Source organism: Nerophis ophidion, linkage group LG21 (assembly GCF_033978795.1).
Source record: "Nerophis ophidion isolate RoL-2023_Sa linkage group LG21, RoL_Noph_v1.0, whole genome shotgun sequence".
Taxonomy (NCBI): domain Eukaryota; kingdom Metazoa; phylum Chordata; class Actinopteri; order Syngnathiformes; family Syngnathidae; genus Nerophis; species Nerophis ophidion.
In genome coordinates, this window is record NC_084631.1 from 24,535,617 (window position 1) to 24,553,739 (window position 18,123).

Here is an 18,123-nt window from a genome sequence, read left to right on the forward strand (position 1 = left end):
TCAACACAGCTGCAAATACCCCCTCCTCCCTTAGTGCAGCTGTGTGTGTGTGTTTGTAATGCAGGGCATTCCCGGATGAATTAAAAGACGAGGGGAGTGCAAGAAAGGTTTCAGAGTTATTTGGAGCCTGTAACTGACCACTCTTTCTCTAGGCCACTCTCCTCGTACGAGAAAAGCAATCACTAGTTTGTTTTCTATTCTCTGTTTCTGTGTCTATATAATGTCTCATGGTTTTTGACCCTGCCACTAAAGTTTTGGCCATTGTAGAAAATATTCCTTACTCCCCACTCACCTGATTTTCCTTCTCCTTGATACAGGAGATTCTCCTTTTTAAAGCCACTACTGCAGCCACTTTGAGCTGCTTGGGGGAATGCTTCACTTCGCTACACCACAATGTTGTTCGCTCCCACAATCAGAACCAGAACCAGAACCACCGTTCAGACAGTTTGACTCGAACGGCCTCAGTAGAGAAGCCCAAGCCCTGGAGTCAGCGCTGCAGCTTCAGTGTGAATGAGGTGCAGCCTGGTAACCTCAATTCGAGCTGTCAAAGCCCGACTCACTCCGCTAGTGACAACCAAAGTCCCAAACACGGCAGCAATGCTAGAAAAGAAGTTAAAGACCAGAACTACATCCAGAGTCATCCAGGTGAGTGGACTAATTTGCTTTTGACTTTTTTGTAAAAAAAAAAAAAAACAATGAAGAAAATGTTGAAATTCAATCATTTGTCTTACACAGGCTTAACATAAAGCATATCAAACAACTTTAGAATAATAATAATAATAGGTTTTATTTGTGAAAAAGCACTTCACATTGAACAAACAACCTCAAAGTGCCACAGTGTAAAAAATTGTAATAATAATAATAGTAAAAAGATAATAAAAATAGATAAAATATAAAACTACAAACAGCCAAATATCTAGAACCAGCATGCGTGTCTATAAAAAGGCTTTTTTTTAAATATGTGTTTTTAAGCCTTTTTCAAAAGCATCCACAGTCTGAGGTGCCCTCAGGGGGTCAGGGAGAGCGTTCCACAGACTGGGAGCAGCGGAGCGGAAAGCCCTGTCTCCCATTGTTCGAAGCTTTGTCCGTGGAGGTTGGAGGAGGTTAGCCTGTCCGGAGCGGCGGTGTCGTGTGGAGGATTTGGGGGTGAGCAGTTCCTTGAGGTAGAGGGGGACATTTCCATGGAGGCACTGGTGAGTTTGTAGGGAGATTTTTAATTCAATCCTGAATGGAACAGGAAGCCAGCGAAGGGATTTGAGAGTTGGTGTGATGCAGCTTCTAGATTTTCCTGCTGGGGATCCTGACAAGAAGCGCGTTGCAGTAGTCGAGCCTGGAGGAGACAAAGGCGTGGACGAGCCTCTCGGCTTCAGAGAGAGTGAGTGAGGGACGGAGTTTCGCGATGTTCCTGAGGTGATAGAAGGAGGTCTTGCACAGTTGTTTGATTTGAGCCTCAAAGGTCAGGTGAGGGTCCATTTTAACACCCAGATTAGGGACTGAGGATGAGAGGTGAATGTCGTGGCCGGAGAAGGTGATGCTGGTGATGGTGTACCACTGAGTCTGATGTGGGGTGCCGACTAGAATGGCTTCAGTTTTGGAGCTGTTTAGTTGATCTAGTACAGGGGTGCCCATTACGTCGATCGCGAGCTACCAGTCGAACGCGGGGGGTGTGTCAGTCGATCTCGAGCCAGGCTTTTAAAAAAAATAGACCTAAAAATTAGTGATCATCGATCTTCACCAAGACGTCACTTAAATGACATTCACGGTACTGGAGGGTCTTGTGAGATGACGCTGGCTGCTGCAAGATCATTATTATGAAAATATGACCGAGAGGAAGGCGAGAAACACTTTTTATTTCAACAGACTCTCGCGCCGTACCTTCCGTCAAAACTCTAAAGGCCGACTGCACATTTCCTATCTTCACAATAAAAGCCCTGCTTCATGCTGCCTGCGCTAACTAAATACAGAGTCTCGGAAAACTGGCGTGCACAAGCGATCCCTCAGAAAGCTGGCGTGCACATCACTTGTGCACGCCAGCTTTCCGAGACTCTTATTTTGTTAGCGCAGGCAGCATGAAGCAGGGCTTTTATTGTGAAGATAGGAAATGTGCAGTCGGCCTTTAGAGTTTTGACGGAAGGGACGGCGCGAAAGTCTGTTGAAATGAAAAGTGTTTCTCGCCTTCCTCTCTGTCATTTTTTCATAATAATGAACTGGCAGCAGCCAGCGTCATCTCACAAGACCCTCGGGTGCCGTGAATGTCAATCAAGCAAGCTACGGAATTTGCCGCCAATGTTTTTCTTGTAAAGTGTATGGAAGCTGGATGAATTAGATGCCAAAAACCAACTACTTTCATGTGGTGTTGTACAGAAAGGACAACTTTTTTTCTCCTCCATTTGAAAATCTGGGCGTTATCATCATTACTGTCTGATTCCAATCAATGCAAGTCATCAGAATCAGGTAATACACCAACTTATATTCTTGTCTTCGTGAAAGAAAGACATCTATATGTGTTACACATGCTTGTATTATCATTAAACACATTTAACTTGTTTACAAAAATGTCTCTTTCATAAATAAATAAATATAAATGATATATATATAAATGAGGTCGATCCCCTCGAGTTGGTCAATTGAAAAGTAGCTCGCCTGCAGAAAAAGTGTGGACACCCCTGATCTAGTAGATGTAGAGCTACCATGTACAACACCATTGACCGCTAAACTCATAAATCAGAGACGTGCAGTCAGGGTTAGCAGGTGAGACATAGCCTCAGTTGTCCTGAGTGCACTAAATGAATACATCACAGAAACCAGAGAAGGCATTGTGTTATGATCGAGCGGTGTGGATCCCAGAAAAATGCAGAGGCGAGATGTCTTGCAAGCATTAAGTCTTCTGCTTTATTGCGAGGCAGTCAAAAAACACAACAAAAGGCGACGATGGCGTAAAAAAAGCACATCAGGGAAATAGAAAACAAGCCAAAAAACATGAAGAAGTAAACTGGGCAGACCTGGGTAACCGAATCTGGGAACATATGCTTCATGGATTTGTTGAAAACATCCGCAAATGAGAACAAAATGTTGCTTGTAGCTAACAGAATAGCCATCTTTGTCTCGGGATAAGTAACACCCTCGGGTCTCCATTTGGTAAGATGGTCCGCAGCCTTGTGCTTCTCCAACTGTTGGAGTGTGATTATATCTCTTTGACCACCGTGTTCAATGGGGAAGTTCCATCCATCCATTTTCTACCACTTATTCCCTTTCGGGGTCGCGGGGTGTGCTGGCGCCTATCTCAGCTACAATCGGGCGGAAGGCGGGGTACACCCTGGACAAGTCGCCACCTCATCGCAGGGCCAACACAGATAGACAGACAACATTCACACTCACATTCACACACTAGGGCCAATTTAGTGTTGCCAATCAACTTATCCCCAGGTGCATGTCTTTGGAAGTGGGAGGAAGCCGGAGTACCCGGAGGGAACCCACGCATTCACGGGGAGAACATGCAAACTCTACACAGAAAGATCCCGAGCCTGGATTTGAACCCAGGACTGCAGGACCTTCGTACTGTGAGGCAGACGCACTAACCCCTCTGCCACCGTGAAGCCTCAATGGCGAAGTTGAATCTACAAAATTTGCAGGAGGCATACCCTTTGCCCTTGGAGCTGTCCTGGATTAATCAAAATGTTATAACTTATAAACGTATTTGCTCTTCTTACTTGTCATGTCTGAGACACCATGTCAATCAATCAATCAATGTTTACTTATATAGCCCTAAATCACGAGTGTCTCAAAGGGCTGCACAAACCACTACAACATCCTCGGTAGGCCCACATAAGGGCAAGGAAAACTCACACCCAGTGGGACGTCGGTGACAATGATGACTATGAGAACCTTGGAGAGGAGGAAAGCAATGGATGTCGAGCGGGTCTAACATGATACTGTGAAAGTTCAATCCATAATGGATCCAACACAGTCGCAAGAGTCCAGTCCAAAGCGGATCCAACACAGCAGCGAGAGTCCCGTTCACAGCGGAGCGAGCAGGAAAACATCCCAAACGGAGGCGGATCAGCAGCGCAGAGATGTCCCCAGCCGATACACAGGCAAGCAGTACATGGCCACCGGATCGGACCAGACCCCCTCCACAAGGGAGAGTGGGACATGGGAGAAAAAGAAAAGAAACGGCAGATCAACTGGTCTAAAAAGGGAGTCTATTTAAAGGCTAGAGTATACAAATGAGTTTTAAGGTGAGACTTAAATGCTTCTACTGAGGTGGCATCTCGAACTTTTACCAGGAGGGCATTCCAGAGTACTGGAGCCCGAAATGAAAACGCTCTATAGCCCGCAGACTTTTTTGGGGCTTTGGGAATCACTAATAAGCCGGAGTCCTTTGAACGCAGATTTCTTGCCGGGACATATGGTACAATACAATCGGCAACCGTTATTATAGTCCGGCCGGTAATGGCTGCAAGTGAAGGTTGGTGTAGAAATATTGTTGGCTAGGTGGAAAATGGGAGGAATTCATGAGAACGGTAGCCCCGGGAGATTTTCGGTATGGGCACTGAAATTTGGGACTCTCCCGGGAAAATCGGTAGGGTTGGCAAGTATGATAATATATTGTTAATTAATTTATTATTATTCAATGAATACCACCCAGTTTGATATTTGTCCCAAATTCTTTTATTTGGCAAGGTACTAAATCTATTTAGTCAGCCATTTATAATGTCTTTGATACAAATGTATGAAGTTTCTTCTTCTACAGACGGTTCATTTGGAAGGTTCCTATCTCCAAAGAAGCAGACGACCAGTGATGCATCCCAACCTTTTCTGTATAACAACCAGTCCCACAAAGATGAGGTATTGCATGTCTTACCATTCCATTTTACCACGTAATTAATGGGTCGTGTAGTGTGTCATGTGGTTTGGACGTTTTTGCAGATTCTCAATAGGAAGGATGGAAGATACTTTATTGTCATTACACGAGTACAACAAAAATTCATGTTTAGCACAAACCCGTTCAAAAGCAGACACACATTGTACAGAGTGACAGAGTAAGAACTCTGATGGGTCATCACTTATGGCACCCCGTTTAAGGTGGGGAAAAGGTGAATGCGAAATGTGAAGAAAATAAAGTCTGGGTACAGCAATAAAAGCTGAGAGCCAGGATGAGCTCATATACACATGTTACGACATAGAAACCACAAGACTTGCAACAGGAGGGTGGGGGGTTCAGGTGGCGAAGCTGCGGCCCTTTGACGCTGCTCCAGCCATCCGTCGCCTCGAAGGAGGTAAGCGGTGGCACAGGCGTGAGGTGGGGATGGGGGAATGTTTGCATATGTATCCATGGTGTGTGTGTGTTATGTCTAGGCTTGGAGTCGCTCTGAAGGAACAGAGTTTATTTCTCCAGGTGTTGCTGACCAGGAAGGAGTTTATTTAGTCTTCGCTGCACTGTCGCCTGGACTGCAGGCGGGCCAGGAAAGTACCACCACTCTTTTACTACGAAACCACGCTGTTGTAACACGTGGCTTGGCATTGTCTTGCTGAAATAAGCAAGGGCATATGATAACGTTGCTTGGATGACAACATATGTTGCTCCAAAACCTGTATGGATCATTCAGCATTAATGGTGCCTTCACAGATGTGTAAGTTACCCATGCTTTGGGCACTAATACACCCCCATACCATCACAGATGCTGGCTTTTCAACTTCGCGCCTATAACAATCCGGATGGTTATTTTCCTCTTTATTCCGGAGAACACCACGTCCACAGTTTCCAAATACAATTTGAAATGTGGACTCCTCAGACCACAAAACAGTTTTCCACTTTGCATCAGTCCATCTTTGGTGTTGTTGGTAAATAGATTTTGCTTTGCATAGCAGAGTTTTAACTTCCACTTACAGATGTAGCAACCAACTGTAGTTATTGACAGTGGTTTTATGAACTGTTCCTGAGACCATGTGGTGATATCCTTTACACACCGATGTTGGTTTTTGATGCAATACCGCCTGAGGGATCAAAGGTCCGTAATATCATCGCTTATGTGCAGTGATTTTTTTAGATTCTCTGAACCTTTTGATGATTTTACGGACCGTAGATGGTAAAATCCCTAAATTCCTTGCAATAGCTCGTTGAGAAATGTTGTTCTAAAATTGTTCGACAATTTGCTTACAAATTGGTGACCCATGCTCCATCCTTAATTGTGAATTACTTAGCATTTCATGGAAGCTGCTTTTCTACCCAATCATGGCACCCACCTGTTCCCAATTAGCCTGCACACCTGTGGGATGTTCCAAACAACTGTTTGATGAGCATTTCTCAACTTTATCAGTATTTATTGCCACCTTTTCCAAATTCTTTGTCATGTGTTGCTGGCATCAAATTCTAAAGTAATGATTATTTTGCACACAAAAAAAAATGTCTATCAGTTTGAACATCAAATATGTTGTCTTTGTAGTGCATTCAACTGAATATGGGTTGAAAATGATTTGCAAATAATTCTATTCCGTTTATATTTACATCCAACACAATTTCCCAACCCATATGGAAACAGGGTTTGTACATACAGGTTCCGGAGCAACATATGTTGCCATCCAAGCAACAATATCATTGAAACCCCAGCTTATTTCAGCAAGACAAGGCCAAGCCACATGGCACAAGTGGCAAAAAGACTGAGAAAGTTGAGGAATGCTCGATCCCTCAGGTGGTACTGCATCAAAAATCAACATCAGTGTGTTAAGGATATCAATAAATGAGCTCAGGAATACTTCAGAAAAACCACTGTCAGTAACTACTGTTTGTCACTACATCTGTAAGTGCAAGTTAAAACCATACAATGCAAAGCGAAAGCTTTTTATCAACAACACCCAGAAACTCTGCTGACTTCGCTGGGCCCGAGCTCATCTAAGATGGACTGATGCAAAGTGGAAAAGTGTTCTCTGGTCTGACGTGTCCACATTTCACATTGTTTATGGAAACTCTGGATATCATGTCCTCCGGAACCAAGAGGAAAAGAACCATCCGATTTGTTCTAGGCGCAAAGCTCAAAAGCCTGCATCTGTGATGGTATGGGGGTGCATTAGTGCCCAAGGCATGGGTAACTTACACATCTGTGAGGGCACCATTAGTGCTGAAAGGTACATACAGGTTTTGGAGCAACATATGTTGTCATCCAAGCAATGTTATCATGGACGCCCCTGCTTATTTCAGCAAGACAATGCCAAGCCACATGTTTCAACAGTGTGGCTTTGTAGTAAAAGAGTGCGGGTACTAGACTGGCCTGCCTGTAGTCCAGACCTGTCTCCCATTGAAAATGTGTGGCGCATTATGAAGCCTAAAATACCACAACGGAGACTGTTGAACAACTTAAGCTGTACACCAAGCAAGAATGGGTACAGCTTCAAAAATTGTTCTTTTCAGTTCCCAAACGTTTACTGAGTGTCGTTAAAAGGAAAAGACATGTAACGCAGTGGTAAAAATGCCCCTGAGCCAACTTTTTTGCAATATGTTGCTGCCATTTAATTCTAAGTTAATGATTATTTGAAGAAAAAAATTAAGTTTCTCATTTCGAACAATAAATATCTTGTCTTTGCAGTCTATCCAATTGAATATTCGTTGGAAAGGATTTGCAAATCATTGTATTCTTTCTTTATTTACGAATTACACAACATGCCATCTTCACCGGTTTTATGTTTTGTATATAAATAACAATTATTCACAACAGGAAGTACTCCCGCAACACTACAGCCAAGCACCGACACACCCCTATAACGGTGTGCAAAAGTGATTGCAAAAGATTTTCTTACCTGAGAGAATGCACAATGGTGACAGAAAGTACCTGCACCTTAATAACTAATGCTAACTTTGGCATTGATTTGCAGTTGCTGGGACATGACCTGGCGACTATGGGATGTCAAATTGTCACAAGGGCCAGATATGTGTAGTTAAAATGTCTGCAAAAGACATTTTGCGTATCACAACCGAGGACTCATTTGCTGAACACCTTCACCTAATCTCTCATGTTTTATGAAGCAGTAATGCTAAAAGTCAGAGTCAAGTCCCAAGTCAGTGATGTCGAGTTGCAAGTCTTTGATGGTATTTTCAAGTCGTGTCAAAAGTCACCAAAATCGCGACTGAAGTCGGACTTTCATGCCTCGAGTCCACACCTCTGCCCATCCCTGATGAATAGTAGGTACTCTGTTTCAAGAGTGCAGTAGTTCACAGAGCCCTGTAACTTCACACATGGTGATGCACAGACATGATGTGATAAATTACTGTTGTCGGATAAAGTTGGTAGGGTACGGTATGGCATGATATGGTGTAATATGGTATGTTGTGGTATGGTATAATATGGTATTGTGTGGTATGGTATGTTTTTGGTATGGTATGATATGGTATAATATGGTATGGCATGTATGGTATAATGTGGTATGGTATGGTACAACATGGTATTTGTATGGTATAATAAAGTATGATATGGTATAATATGGTATAGTATGGTATTGTGTGGTACGGTATGGTATGTTTTTGATATGGTATGGTATAATATGGTGTGGCATGTATGGTATGGTATGGTATAATGTGGTATGGTATGGTGTGGTACAACATGATATCATATGGTATGGTATAATATAGTATGATATGGTATAGTATGGTATTGTATGGTATGGTATAATATGATATGGTATGGTATGGCATGTATGGTATAATATGGTATGGAATGGTATAATGTGCTATGTTATGGTGTGGTACAATATGGTATTGTATGGTATGGTATAATATGGTATGATATGGTATGGTATGATTGGTATAATTTGGTATGGGATAATGTGGTATGGTATGGTGGGGTACAATATGGTATTGTATGGTATGGAATGATCTGGTATAATATGGTATGGCATGTATGGTATGGTATGGTTTGGTGTAATGTGGTATGTTATGGTGTGGTACAACATGGTATTGTATGGTATGGTATAATATAGTATGATATGGTATAATATGGTATAGTATGGTATGGTATAATATGATATGGTATGGTATGATATGGTATAATATGGTATGGTATGGCATGTATGGTATAATATGGTATGGTATGGTATAATGTGGTATGGTATGGTACAATATGGTATTGTATGGTATGGTATAATATGGTATTATATGGTATGATATGGTATAATATGGTATGGTATGGCATGTATGGTATAATATGGTATGGTTTGGTATGGTATAATGTGGTATGGTATGGTGTGGTATGATATCGTATAATATGGTATGGTATAATGTGGTATGTATGGTGTGGTACAATATGGTATGATATGGTATAATATGGTATCATATGGTATGGTATGGTATAATATGATATGGTATGGTATGATATGGTATAATATCATATGGTATGGCATGTATGGTATAATATGGTATGGTTTGGTGTGGTACAATATGGTATTGTATGGTATGGTATAATATGGTATAATATGGTATGGTATGGTATATGGGCTTCACGGTGGCAGAGGGGTTAGTGCGTCTGCCTCGAAATACGAAGGTCCTGCAGTCTTGGGTTCAATCCCAGGCTCGGGATCTTTCTGTGTGGAGTTTGCATGTTCTCCCCGTGAATGCGTGGGTTCCCTCCGGGTACTCCGGCTTCCTCCCACTTCCAAAGACATGCACCTGGGGATAGGTTGATTGGCAGCACTAAATTGGCCCTAGTGTGTGAATGTGAGTGTGAATGTTGTCTGTCTATCTGTGTTGGCCCTGCGATGAGGTGGCGACTTGTCCAAGGTGTACCCCACCTTCCGCCCGATTGTAGCCGAGCTAGGCGCCAGCGCCCCCCGCGACCCCAACTGGGAATAAGCGGTAGAAAATGGGTGGATGGATGGTATGTTATATTATGGTATGGCATGATATGGTATGATATAGTATGGTATGGTATGGTATGGTTCACTCAGATGACTGCTGCTACTTACTCAGTGATTATGTGAATGTGTGCATGACCTTTGACTGCCGGACAACGAATTCATTTTGTGTATCTGAGTCGACTGAAACAGGGGCCAGAACTTAGCTACCTTTTTTATTTATTTTGCTTATCATTCACAATCCTTACGTAAGACAAGAACACATGTTTTTATTTGTATATCTATTCCAACTTGTAAATAAACACGAGCAGAAGTCTGTTTATATATATATATGCTGTAAGTATATATGTAATGTAGTAACATTCATACTTTCTGGGCTATGGAGTGCATCGGTATTTAAGCCTCACCACCACATTGTAGAATTAATAAATATTTTTACACTGGACCATAAGTCTCAGACATATACTGACACAAAATATTTTGTAAATGCTTATTTACACACATTAATTGTTCCCAAACGGTGGCTGTAACACAGCAGTAAAACGGCTGAACAAACAAAACAGAAGTCAGTGTCATGGACCCACTAGCTGTGGAAGCTAGCTCTCCAATCAGTTAAATAGAATCAATAACTCCACGTACAAATATGCATGAAAACACTCTGACAGACATCACACATTGGACACTTTAGGAAGTAAGAATTGTTTTAGTTATATTGTTAAACTTACAAACTTTGCTTGGAGTGATGAATGAAGAATCCATACGTGTAGCAATGCTATGGACAAATAGTAGACAAAACGGGATATACTTCCGTTGCACGAGACAAAACAGGAAGTACATTTTCAAACCGCAGCATCTGCAGTGAGCAAACTTGTCCAACAGATGGCGCCACAGCACAAACAATAACATACCTTTTCAGTTGCAGTTAAAAAATATTTGTTGAATACAGAACATGATGGCCGTCAATGAGGAAAAATCCATAAATTAGCTGCGCCGTTTTATAAGTCGCAGGGTTCAAAGCTTGGACAAAAATGTAGTGGCTTATAATGCGAAAAATATGATATTTACATGTTTTGCTCATTTTAAGCATACGGTGCCGTATTAATTTCACAGATGCATCGCAACGTTCGCTTTCCCTTCAACAACAACACTACTAATCATGGCAGACTTGATGAGAGACAACAAAGACTATTTTGGAACAATGATGATCCAGAAACGTATATGTTTGATCTTGAAACTGAGGAGTCAAGTGTGAAGTGAATTATATTTATATAGCGCTTTTTCTCTATTGACTCAAAGCGCTTTACATAGTGAAACCCAATATCTAAGTTACATAGGATGATCTACAAGTTTTAGAAGCTGTGTGCTAAACAAATGCAGCTTTAGTTTGTCAGGCTTTCCCCTGACAGTTTGTCTATGTTTTAGTTTTTTCCTCTGCATTTGTCTGTTTCCTCTGTGTTTAGTATTTCCTGTCCTTAGTTCCTGTCTAGTGCTCTTATTTTGTCAGCTTCCTGTCTTGTTCCCTGAGTGCTGTGTTCCTCCTCAGCTGCGGCTGATTGGCACCTGGCCACACCTGTTACCAATCAGCCCGCTCCTATTTGTACCTGCTTTTTGTTGTGTCAGTTGCTGGATCATTGTATTGTCATTTGTATTGTCGTTGCCACATGTCGCTCTTGTCGTGTCGTTTTGTTACAGCTACTACCTGTCGTGCTACATTTTGCCCTGGTCGTCGTAGCGGTAAGGTGTTTCTGTTAGCTTTAGCCATTTCCAGTTTTTCCTGTTTGCTACCCGCTAGCTTCTACGCTAGGTCATTTTTTGCTTCTTGCTAGCTTCTATGCTAAAGACCATTAGTTTGTTATTCCGCCCATCTGCGCGCTTTTTGTTTGTACCCTTTGTTTGTTCTAGTTCTAGTGTTTTAAATTAAAACCATGTTTTCCCATTCAATGCCTGCCTCCTTCTCTGCATCCTGGGGTTCGACATCAAATAACTGTGACATTAGTGAAACACCAAGCATCATGTAGGAGTATTGCTAAGTGCTGAACAACATATACAAACTGGTATGAAGACTGATCGGATGTTTATATCTTCCCCACAATTCATAATCCTCACAAAGGGTTAAGAAAAAGAAATGTGGTTTATGTCCACCACCTTCTATTATCCAGTTGAGAGGCATGATTTATAATCTAGAATTAACTTTCACCAACTCAGAGGCGATGCAGCAGCTCAATATGTCAATAGAACAGCATAAGCTAGTTAGCTCTCTGTGATCACGGCACCGCTAAAAGTAGTTTGTCTACGTTAGCGCTTAGAATAACAATATTGCTAATACTTGTTGATATGTAGGTCACGACATGTAAATGGAGTATTGTTGACGGTTTTTGGATCGTTTTATAGAGCGCTTTATGGGCACAATTGTTTACTCCCATTAAGCTTCATTGTTGGCCACCTCTTGCTTGCTATGTTTTATGATTTAGAATGCATAAAAAACAAAAAATATATATGTTCTTGTCTTAAATATTGTGAACGATAGGCACAATTTCCCTCAAAAATGCACTTCCAAACTGAACATCAACAAACTACAGAAATGCGCTGGCTAAATGGTGCTGTTGTAAAATGTGTTTGAAGTTGTGTATTTGTTGTAGATCGTGACAATAAGCAGTGTCAGTATTACAGTAGTATATATATGGGGAGCCAGCCTTCCATGCAATTCTTTGCAAGAGACCTTTTTGGCACCAGAATTGTTTTTTTCCACTTAATAAAATTTTTGTCCAAAAATGTCTGTCGGCAGCTGACCAACAGACCTTACCAGCGAGATCCCAGCGACGAGACCACAGACACCGAGGTGAACGAAGAGGAGGACCTCGGGGTTCTTGATGAACAACGAAGCATCATTCGCCATCTATTGTCCCAACTCAAACTCGGCATGGACCTCACCAAGGTAGACTTGTCCCAAAGCATCACTTCTTGTGTTTCATAAGGATTTAGTCCCGTCCATAATTAAGTCCAGTGTTGCTAATAAGGAGAATTACTGTTAATCAAATTTGGGTTTCGGTTATGACTTCTCACAATTATGAAAACATAATAATCGAAAGGAAAACGATTAATGATCCGCGCAACAAGCATGCAAATTCCAAAGCTTGTGACGGTGAAATGGATGTTTGAGCTTATGAGTGAATTAAAAAAAGAAATTTGGGTTGTCACCATGGTTACTACTTTTTATTTGACAGGTGCTGGTCATATTATTAGAATAGCATGAACAAGTTGATTTATTTCATTAATTCCATTTAGAAAGTCAAACTTGTAGAATGTATACATTCATTCCAAACAGACAGATACATTTCAAGTGTTTTTTTTTTTTGCCAAAATGGAGATGATTATAGCTGACAACCAATGAAAACCCTAAATTCAACATCTCAGAAAATTTGAATATGGTGAAAAGGTCAGATATTGAAAACACCTGGTGCCACACTCTAATTAGCTAACTAACTCAAAACACCTGGAAAAGCCTTTAAATGGTCTCTCGTTTTGATTCTGTATGACACACAATCATGGGGAAGACAGCTGACTTGACAACTGTCCAAAAGATGACCATTGATACTTTAAAGAAGGAGGACAAGACACAACAGGTCATTGCCAAAGAGGTTGGATGTTCCCAGAGCTCTGTGCCCAAGCACATTAATAAAGAGGCGAAGGGAAGACAAAGATGTGGTAGAAAAAAGTGTACAAGCAAGAGGGATAACCGCGCCCTGGAGAGGATTGTCAAACAAAACCATTTCAAAAATGTGGGGGGGATCCACAAAGAGTGGACTGCAGCTGGAGTCAGTGCTTCAAGAACCACCACTCACCGACGTATGCAAGATATGGGCTTCAGCTGTCGCATTCCTTGTGTAAAGCCACTCTCGAATAAGCGACAACGTCAAAAGCGTCTCGCCTGGGCTCAAGACAAAAAGGACAAAAAGAAGGAGGGCAAGACACAACAGGTCATTGCCAAAGAGGTTGGATGTTCCCAGAGCTCTGTGCCCAAGCACATTAATAAAGAGGCGAAGGGAAGACAAAGATGTGGTAGAAAAAAGTGTACAAGCAAGAGGGATAACCGCGCCCTGGAGAGGATTGTCAAACAAAACCGATTCAAAAATGTGGGGGAGATCCACAAAGAGTGGACTGCAGCTGGAGTCAGTGCTTCAAGAACCACCACTTACCGACGTATGCAAGATATGGGCTTCAGCTGTCGCATTCCTTGTGTAAAGCCACTCTTGAATAAGAGACAACGTCAAAAGCGTCTCGCCTGGGCTCAAGACAAAAAGGACAAAAAGAAGGAGGGCAAGACACAACAGGTCATTGCCAAAGAGGTTGGATGTTCCCAGAGCTCTGTGCCCAAGCACATTAATAGAGAGGCGAAGGGAAGACAAATATGTGGTAGAAAAAATTGTACAAGCAAGAAGGATAACCGCGCCCTGGAGAGGATTGTCAAACAAAACCGATTAAAAAATGTGGGGGAGATCCACAAAGAGTGGACTGCAGCTGGAGTCAGTGCTTCAAGAACCACCACTTACCGACGTATGCAAGATATGGACTTCAGCTGTCGCATTCCTTGTGTAAAGCCACTCTTGAATAAGAGACAAGGTCAAAAGCGTCTCGCCTGGGCTCAAGACAAAAAGGACAAAAAGAAGGAGGGCAAGACACAACAGGTCATTGCCAAAGAGGTTGGATGTTCCCAGAGCTCTGTGCCCAAGCACATTAATAGAGAGGCGAAGGGAAGACAAATATGTGGTAGAAAAAAAGTGTACAAGCAAGAAGGATAACCGCGCCCTGGAGAGGATTGTCAAACAAAACCGATTCAAAAATGTGGGGGAGATCCACAAAGAGTGGACTGCAGCTGGAGTCAGTGCTTCAAGAACCACCACTTACCGACGTATGCAAGATATGGGCTTCAGCTGTCGCATTCCTTGTGTAAAGCCACTCTTGAATAAGAGACAACGTCAAAAGCGTCTCGCCTGGGCTCAAGACAAAAAGGACAAAAAGAAGGAGGGCAAGACACAACAGGTCATTGCCAAAGAGGTTGGATGTTCCCAGAGCTCTGTGCCCAAGCACATTAATAAAGAGGCGAAGGGAAGACAAAGATGTGGTAGAAAAAAGTGTACAAGCAAGAGGGATAACCGCGCCCTGGAGAGGATTGTCAAACAAAACCGATTCAAAAATGTGGGGGAGATCCACAAAGAGTGGACTGCAGCTGGAGTCAGTGCTTCAAGAACCACCACTCACCGACGTATGCAAGATATGGGCTTCAGCTGTCGCATTCCTTGTGTAAAGCCACTCTTGAATAAGAGACAACGTCAAAAGCGTCTCGCCTGGGCTCAAGACAAAAAGGACAAAAAGAAGGAGGGCAAGACACAACAGGTCATTGCCAAAGAGGTTGGATGTTCCCAGAGCTCTGTGCCCAAGCACATTAATAGAGAGGCGAAGGGAAGACAAAGATGTGGTAGAAAAAAGTGTACAAGCAAGAGGGATAACCGCGCCCTGGAGAGGATTGTCAAACAAAACCGATTCAAAAATGTGGGGGAGATCCACAAAGAGTGGACTGCAGCTGGAGTCAGTGCTTCAAGAACCACCACTTACCGACGTATGCAAGATATGGGTTTCAGCTGTCGCATTCCTTGTGTAAAGCCACTCTTGAATAAGAGACGTCAAAAGCGTCTCGCCTGGGCTCAAGACAAAAAGGACTGGACTGCTGCTTATGTTTTCAGATGAAAGTAAATTTTGTATCTCCTTTGGAAATCAAGGTCCCAGAGTCTGGAGGAAGACAGGAGAAGCACAGAATCCACGTTGCCTGAAGTCCAGTGTCAGATTTCCACAATCGGTAATGGTCTGGGGTGTCATCTGCTGGTGTTGGTCCACTGTGTTTCCTGAGGTCTAGGGTCAATGCAGCAGTCTACCAGGAAGTTTTAGACTTTATGCCGCCTGCCGCGGACCAATTTTATGGAGGTGAAGATTTCATTTTCCAACATGACTTGGCACCTGCACACAGTGCCAAATCTACCAGTATCTGGTTTAAGGACCATGGTATCCCTGTTCTTGATTGGCCTGCAAACTCACCTGACCTTAACCCCATAGAAAACCTATGGGGTATTGTGAAGCGGAAGATGCGAGATGCCAGACCCAACAATGCTGAAGAGCTGAAGGCCACTATTAAAGCAACCTGGGCTCTCATAACACCTGAGGCGTGCAACAGACTGGTGGACTCCATGCCACGCCGTATTGCTGCAGCAATTCAGACAAAAGGAGCTGCAACTAAAGATTAGATTAGATAGATAGTACTTTATTTATTCCGTCAGGAGAGTTCCTTCAGGAAAATTACAATTTTCAGCACAATCCCATTCAAGATCAGACAAACATTAAAGGGAGACAGAACAGGATCGCTGACGAGTCTGCCGGCTTCCAGCGCCCCTTACAAAAAAAAAGATGAGATACAGGTAAACAAGGGGGGGAGAAAAAAAAAAAATAGAAGATTTAAAATAAAATTAAAAAATCGGTCCTAGCCTGCGCCCTGGAGAGGGGGTGCAGACTGAGGCCAAGGGAAAAAAACAACAACTCATAGCCATAGTACACATCCCTCTTCCATGTGTGTAAGAGGGAAACATCAAACATCAAAGAACACATAGGACTTTAAAGACATTAAAGCAGCAGATACAACCAGACACTTCTACATACAGCTATGAATAAAAAGTAAAAGAAACATATCCACTGTGGTGGCCTCTGCGGTGTTCCACGCCATCGTCCGCTGGGGTGGAGGGAGGATGGCCAGAGACAGGAGCAGACCCAACAAAGCAACCAGGACAGCCGACTCCACTCTCGGCCAGTGTCCAGTCCGCATGGATGAGCGAGGATACGTCCAAGGAGACTGAGGTGTCCGACACCTGCTCACCCAGTCAAGACACCGCGAAGCCTCTCCGTCCCAGCGCTAAGTATTGATTGCCGTACACGCTGAAACTTTCCATGGTCATACTTTTCAGTTGGCCCACATTTCTAAAAAATATTTTTTGGTACTAGTCGTAACTAATATTTTAATTTTCTGAGATACTGAATTTGGGATTTTCAGTAATTGTCAGTACTAATCATCAACATTTAAAGAAATAAACATTTCCAATATATCACTATGTGTGTAATGAATTGATGTAATATGTAAGTTTCACGTTCTGAATATAATTACTGAAATAAATCAACTTTTTCATGATATTCTAATAATATGACCAGCACCTGTATACGAAATCAATAATCCCTAAACTTCTATAATCACTAAACTCAATAAAAAAGAAAGGCATAGAATTTCTGTGTTCACGTAACCACGGACAAGGTTAATTGGATTTAATATTCATGCCTGAATCAAAAAATAAAAGTGGATCTTCTCTCCTCGCAGGTTGTGCTTCCAACGTTCATACTGGAGAAGCGCTCCCTACTCGAGATGTACGCCAACTTCATGGCTCACCCCGACTTGTTCCTCTCCATCACGGCTGGCTCAACGCCGGAGGAGCGCATGGTCCGCTTTGTCGAGTACTACCTCACCGCCTTCCACGAGGGCCGCAAAGGGGCGGTGGCCAAGAAGCCCTACAACCCCATCTTGGGGGAGACATTCCATTGCGCTTGGCATGTGCCCCCGGACCACGTTCGATCTCTCAGAGAAAGCGGCTGCTTCACGTCGACCGCTCCAAACTCCTCGCAGAGGCTCCCAGAAGGCGACGGAAGAACCCCGCCCGAGTTTTACCAGGTTCGGTTTGTGGCTGAACAGGTGTCCCACCACCCGCCTGTGTCAGGCTTTTACTGCGAGTGCAAGGAGAAGAGGATGTGTGTCAATACTTACGTCTGGACCAGGAGCAAGTTCATGGGCATGTCTGTTGGAGTTTCCATGGTTGGAGAAGGTAAGAAAATATTTTGATGATTTCCACACTGAAGCACTTTGCTCAACCTCTTTTCTATGGAAGTGGAATTGTCTCACATCGATCAATCAATCAATCAATCAATGTTTACTTATATAGCCCTAAATCACTAGTGTCTCAAAGGGCTGCACAAACCACTACGACATCCTCGGTAGGCCCACATAAGGGCAAGGAAAACTCACACCCAGTGGGACATCGGTGACAATGATGACTATGAGAACCTTGGAGAGGAGGAAAGCAATGGATGTCGAGCGGGTCTAACATGATACTGTGAAAGTTCAATCCATAATGGATCCAACACAGTCGCGAGAGTCCAGTCCAAAGCGGATCCAACACAGCAGCGAGAGTCCCGTTC

General features: G+C 42.9%; 1 protein-coding gene across 1 annotated transcript in view; it reads left to right on the plus strand.

Annotated features, from left to right (window-relative positions):
* Window positions 1-18,123, plus strand: part of LOC133539942 (oxysterol-binding protein-related protein 10-like) — a 64,832-nt gene that overhangs the window by 22,291 nt on the left and 24,418 nt on the right. The window contains exons 5-8 of the mRNA XM_061882322.1: window positions 318-645; window positions 4,754-4,848; window positions 12,626-12,775; window positions 17,252-17,750. Of these exons, the coding sequence (XP_061738306.1) occupies window positions 318-645; window positions 4,754-4,848; window positions 12,626-12,775; window positions 17,252-17,750 (1,072 nt within the window). The remainder of the gene's footprint in view (window positions 1-317; window positions 646-4,753; window positions 4,849-12,625; window positions 12,776-17,251; window positions 17,751-18,123) is intronic.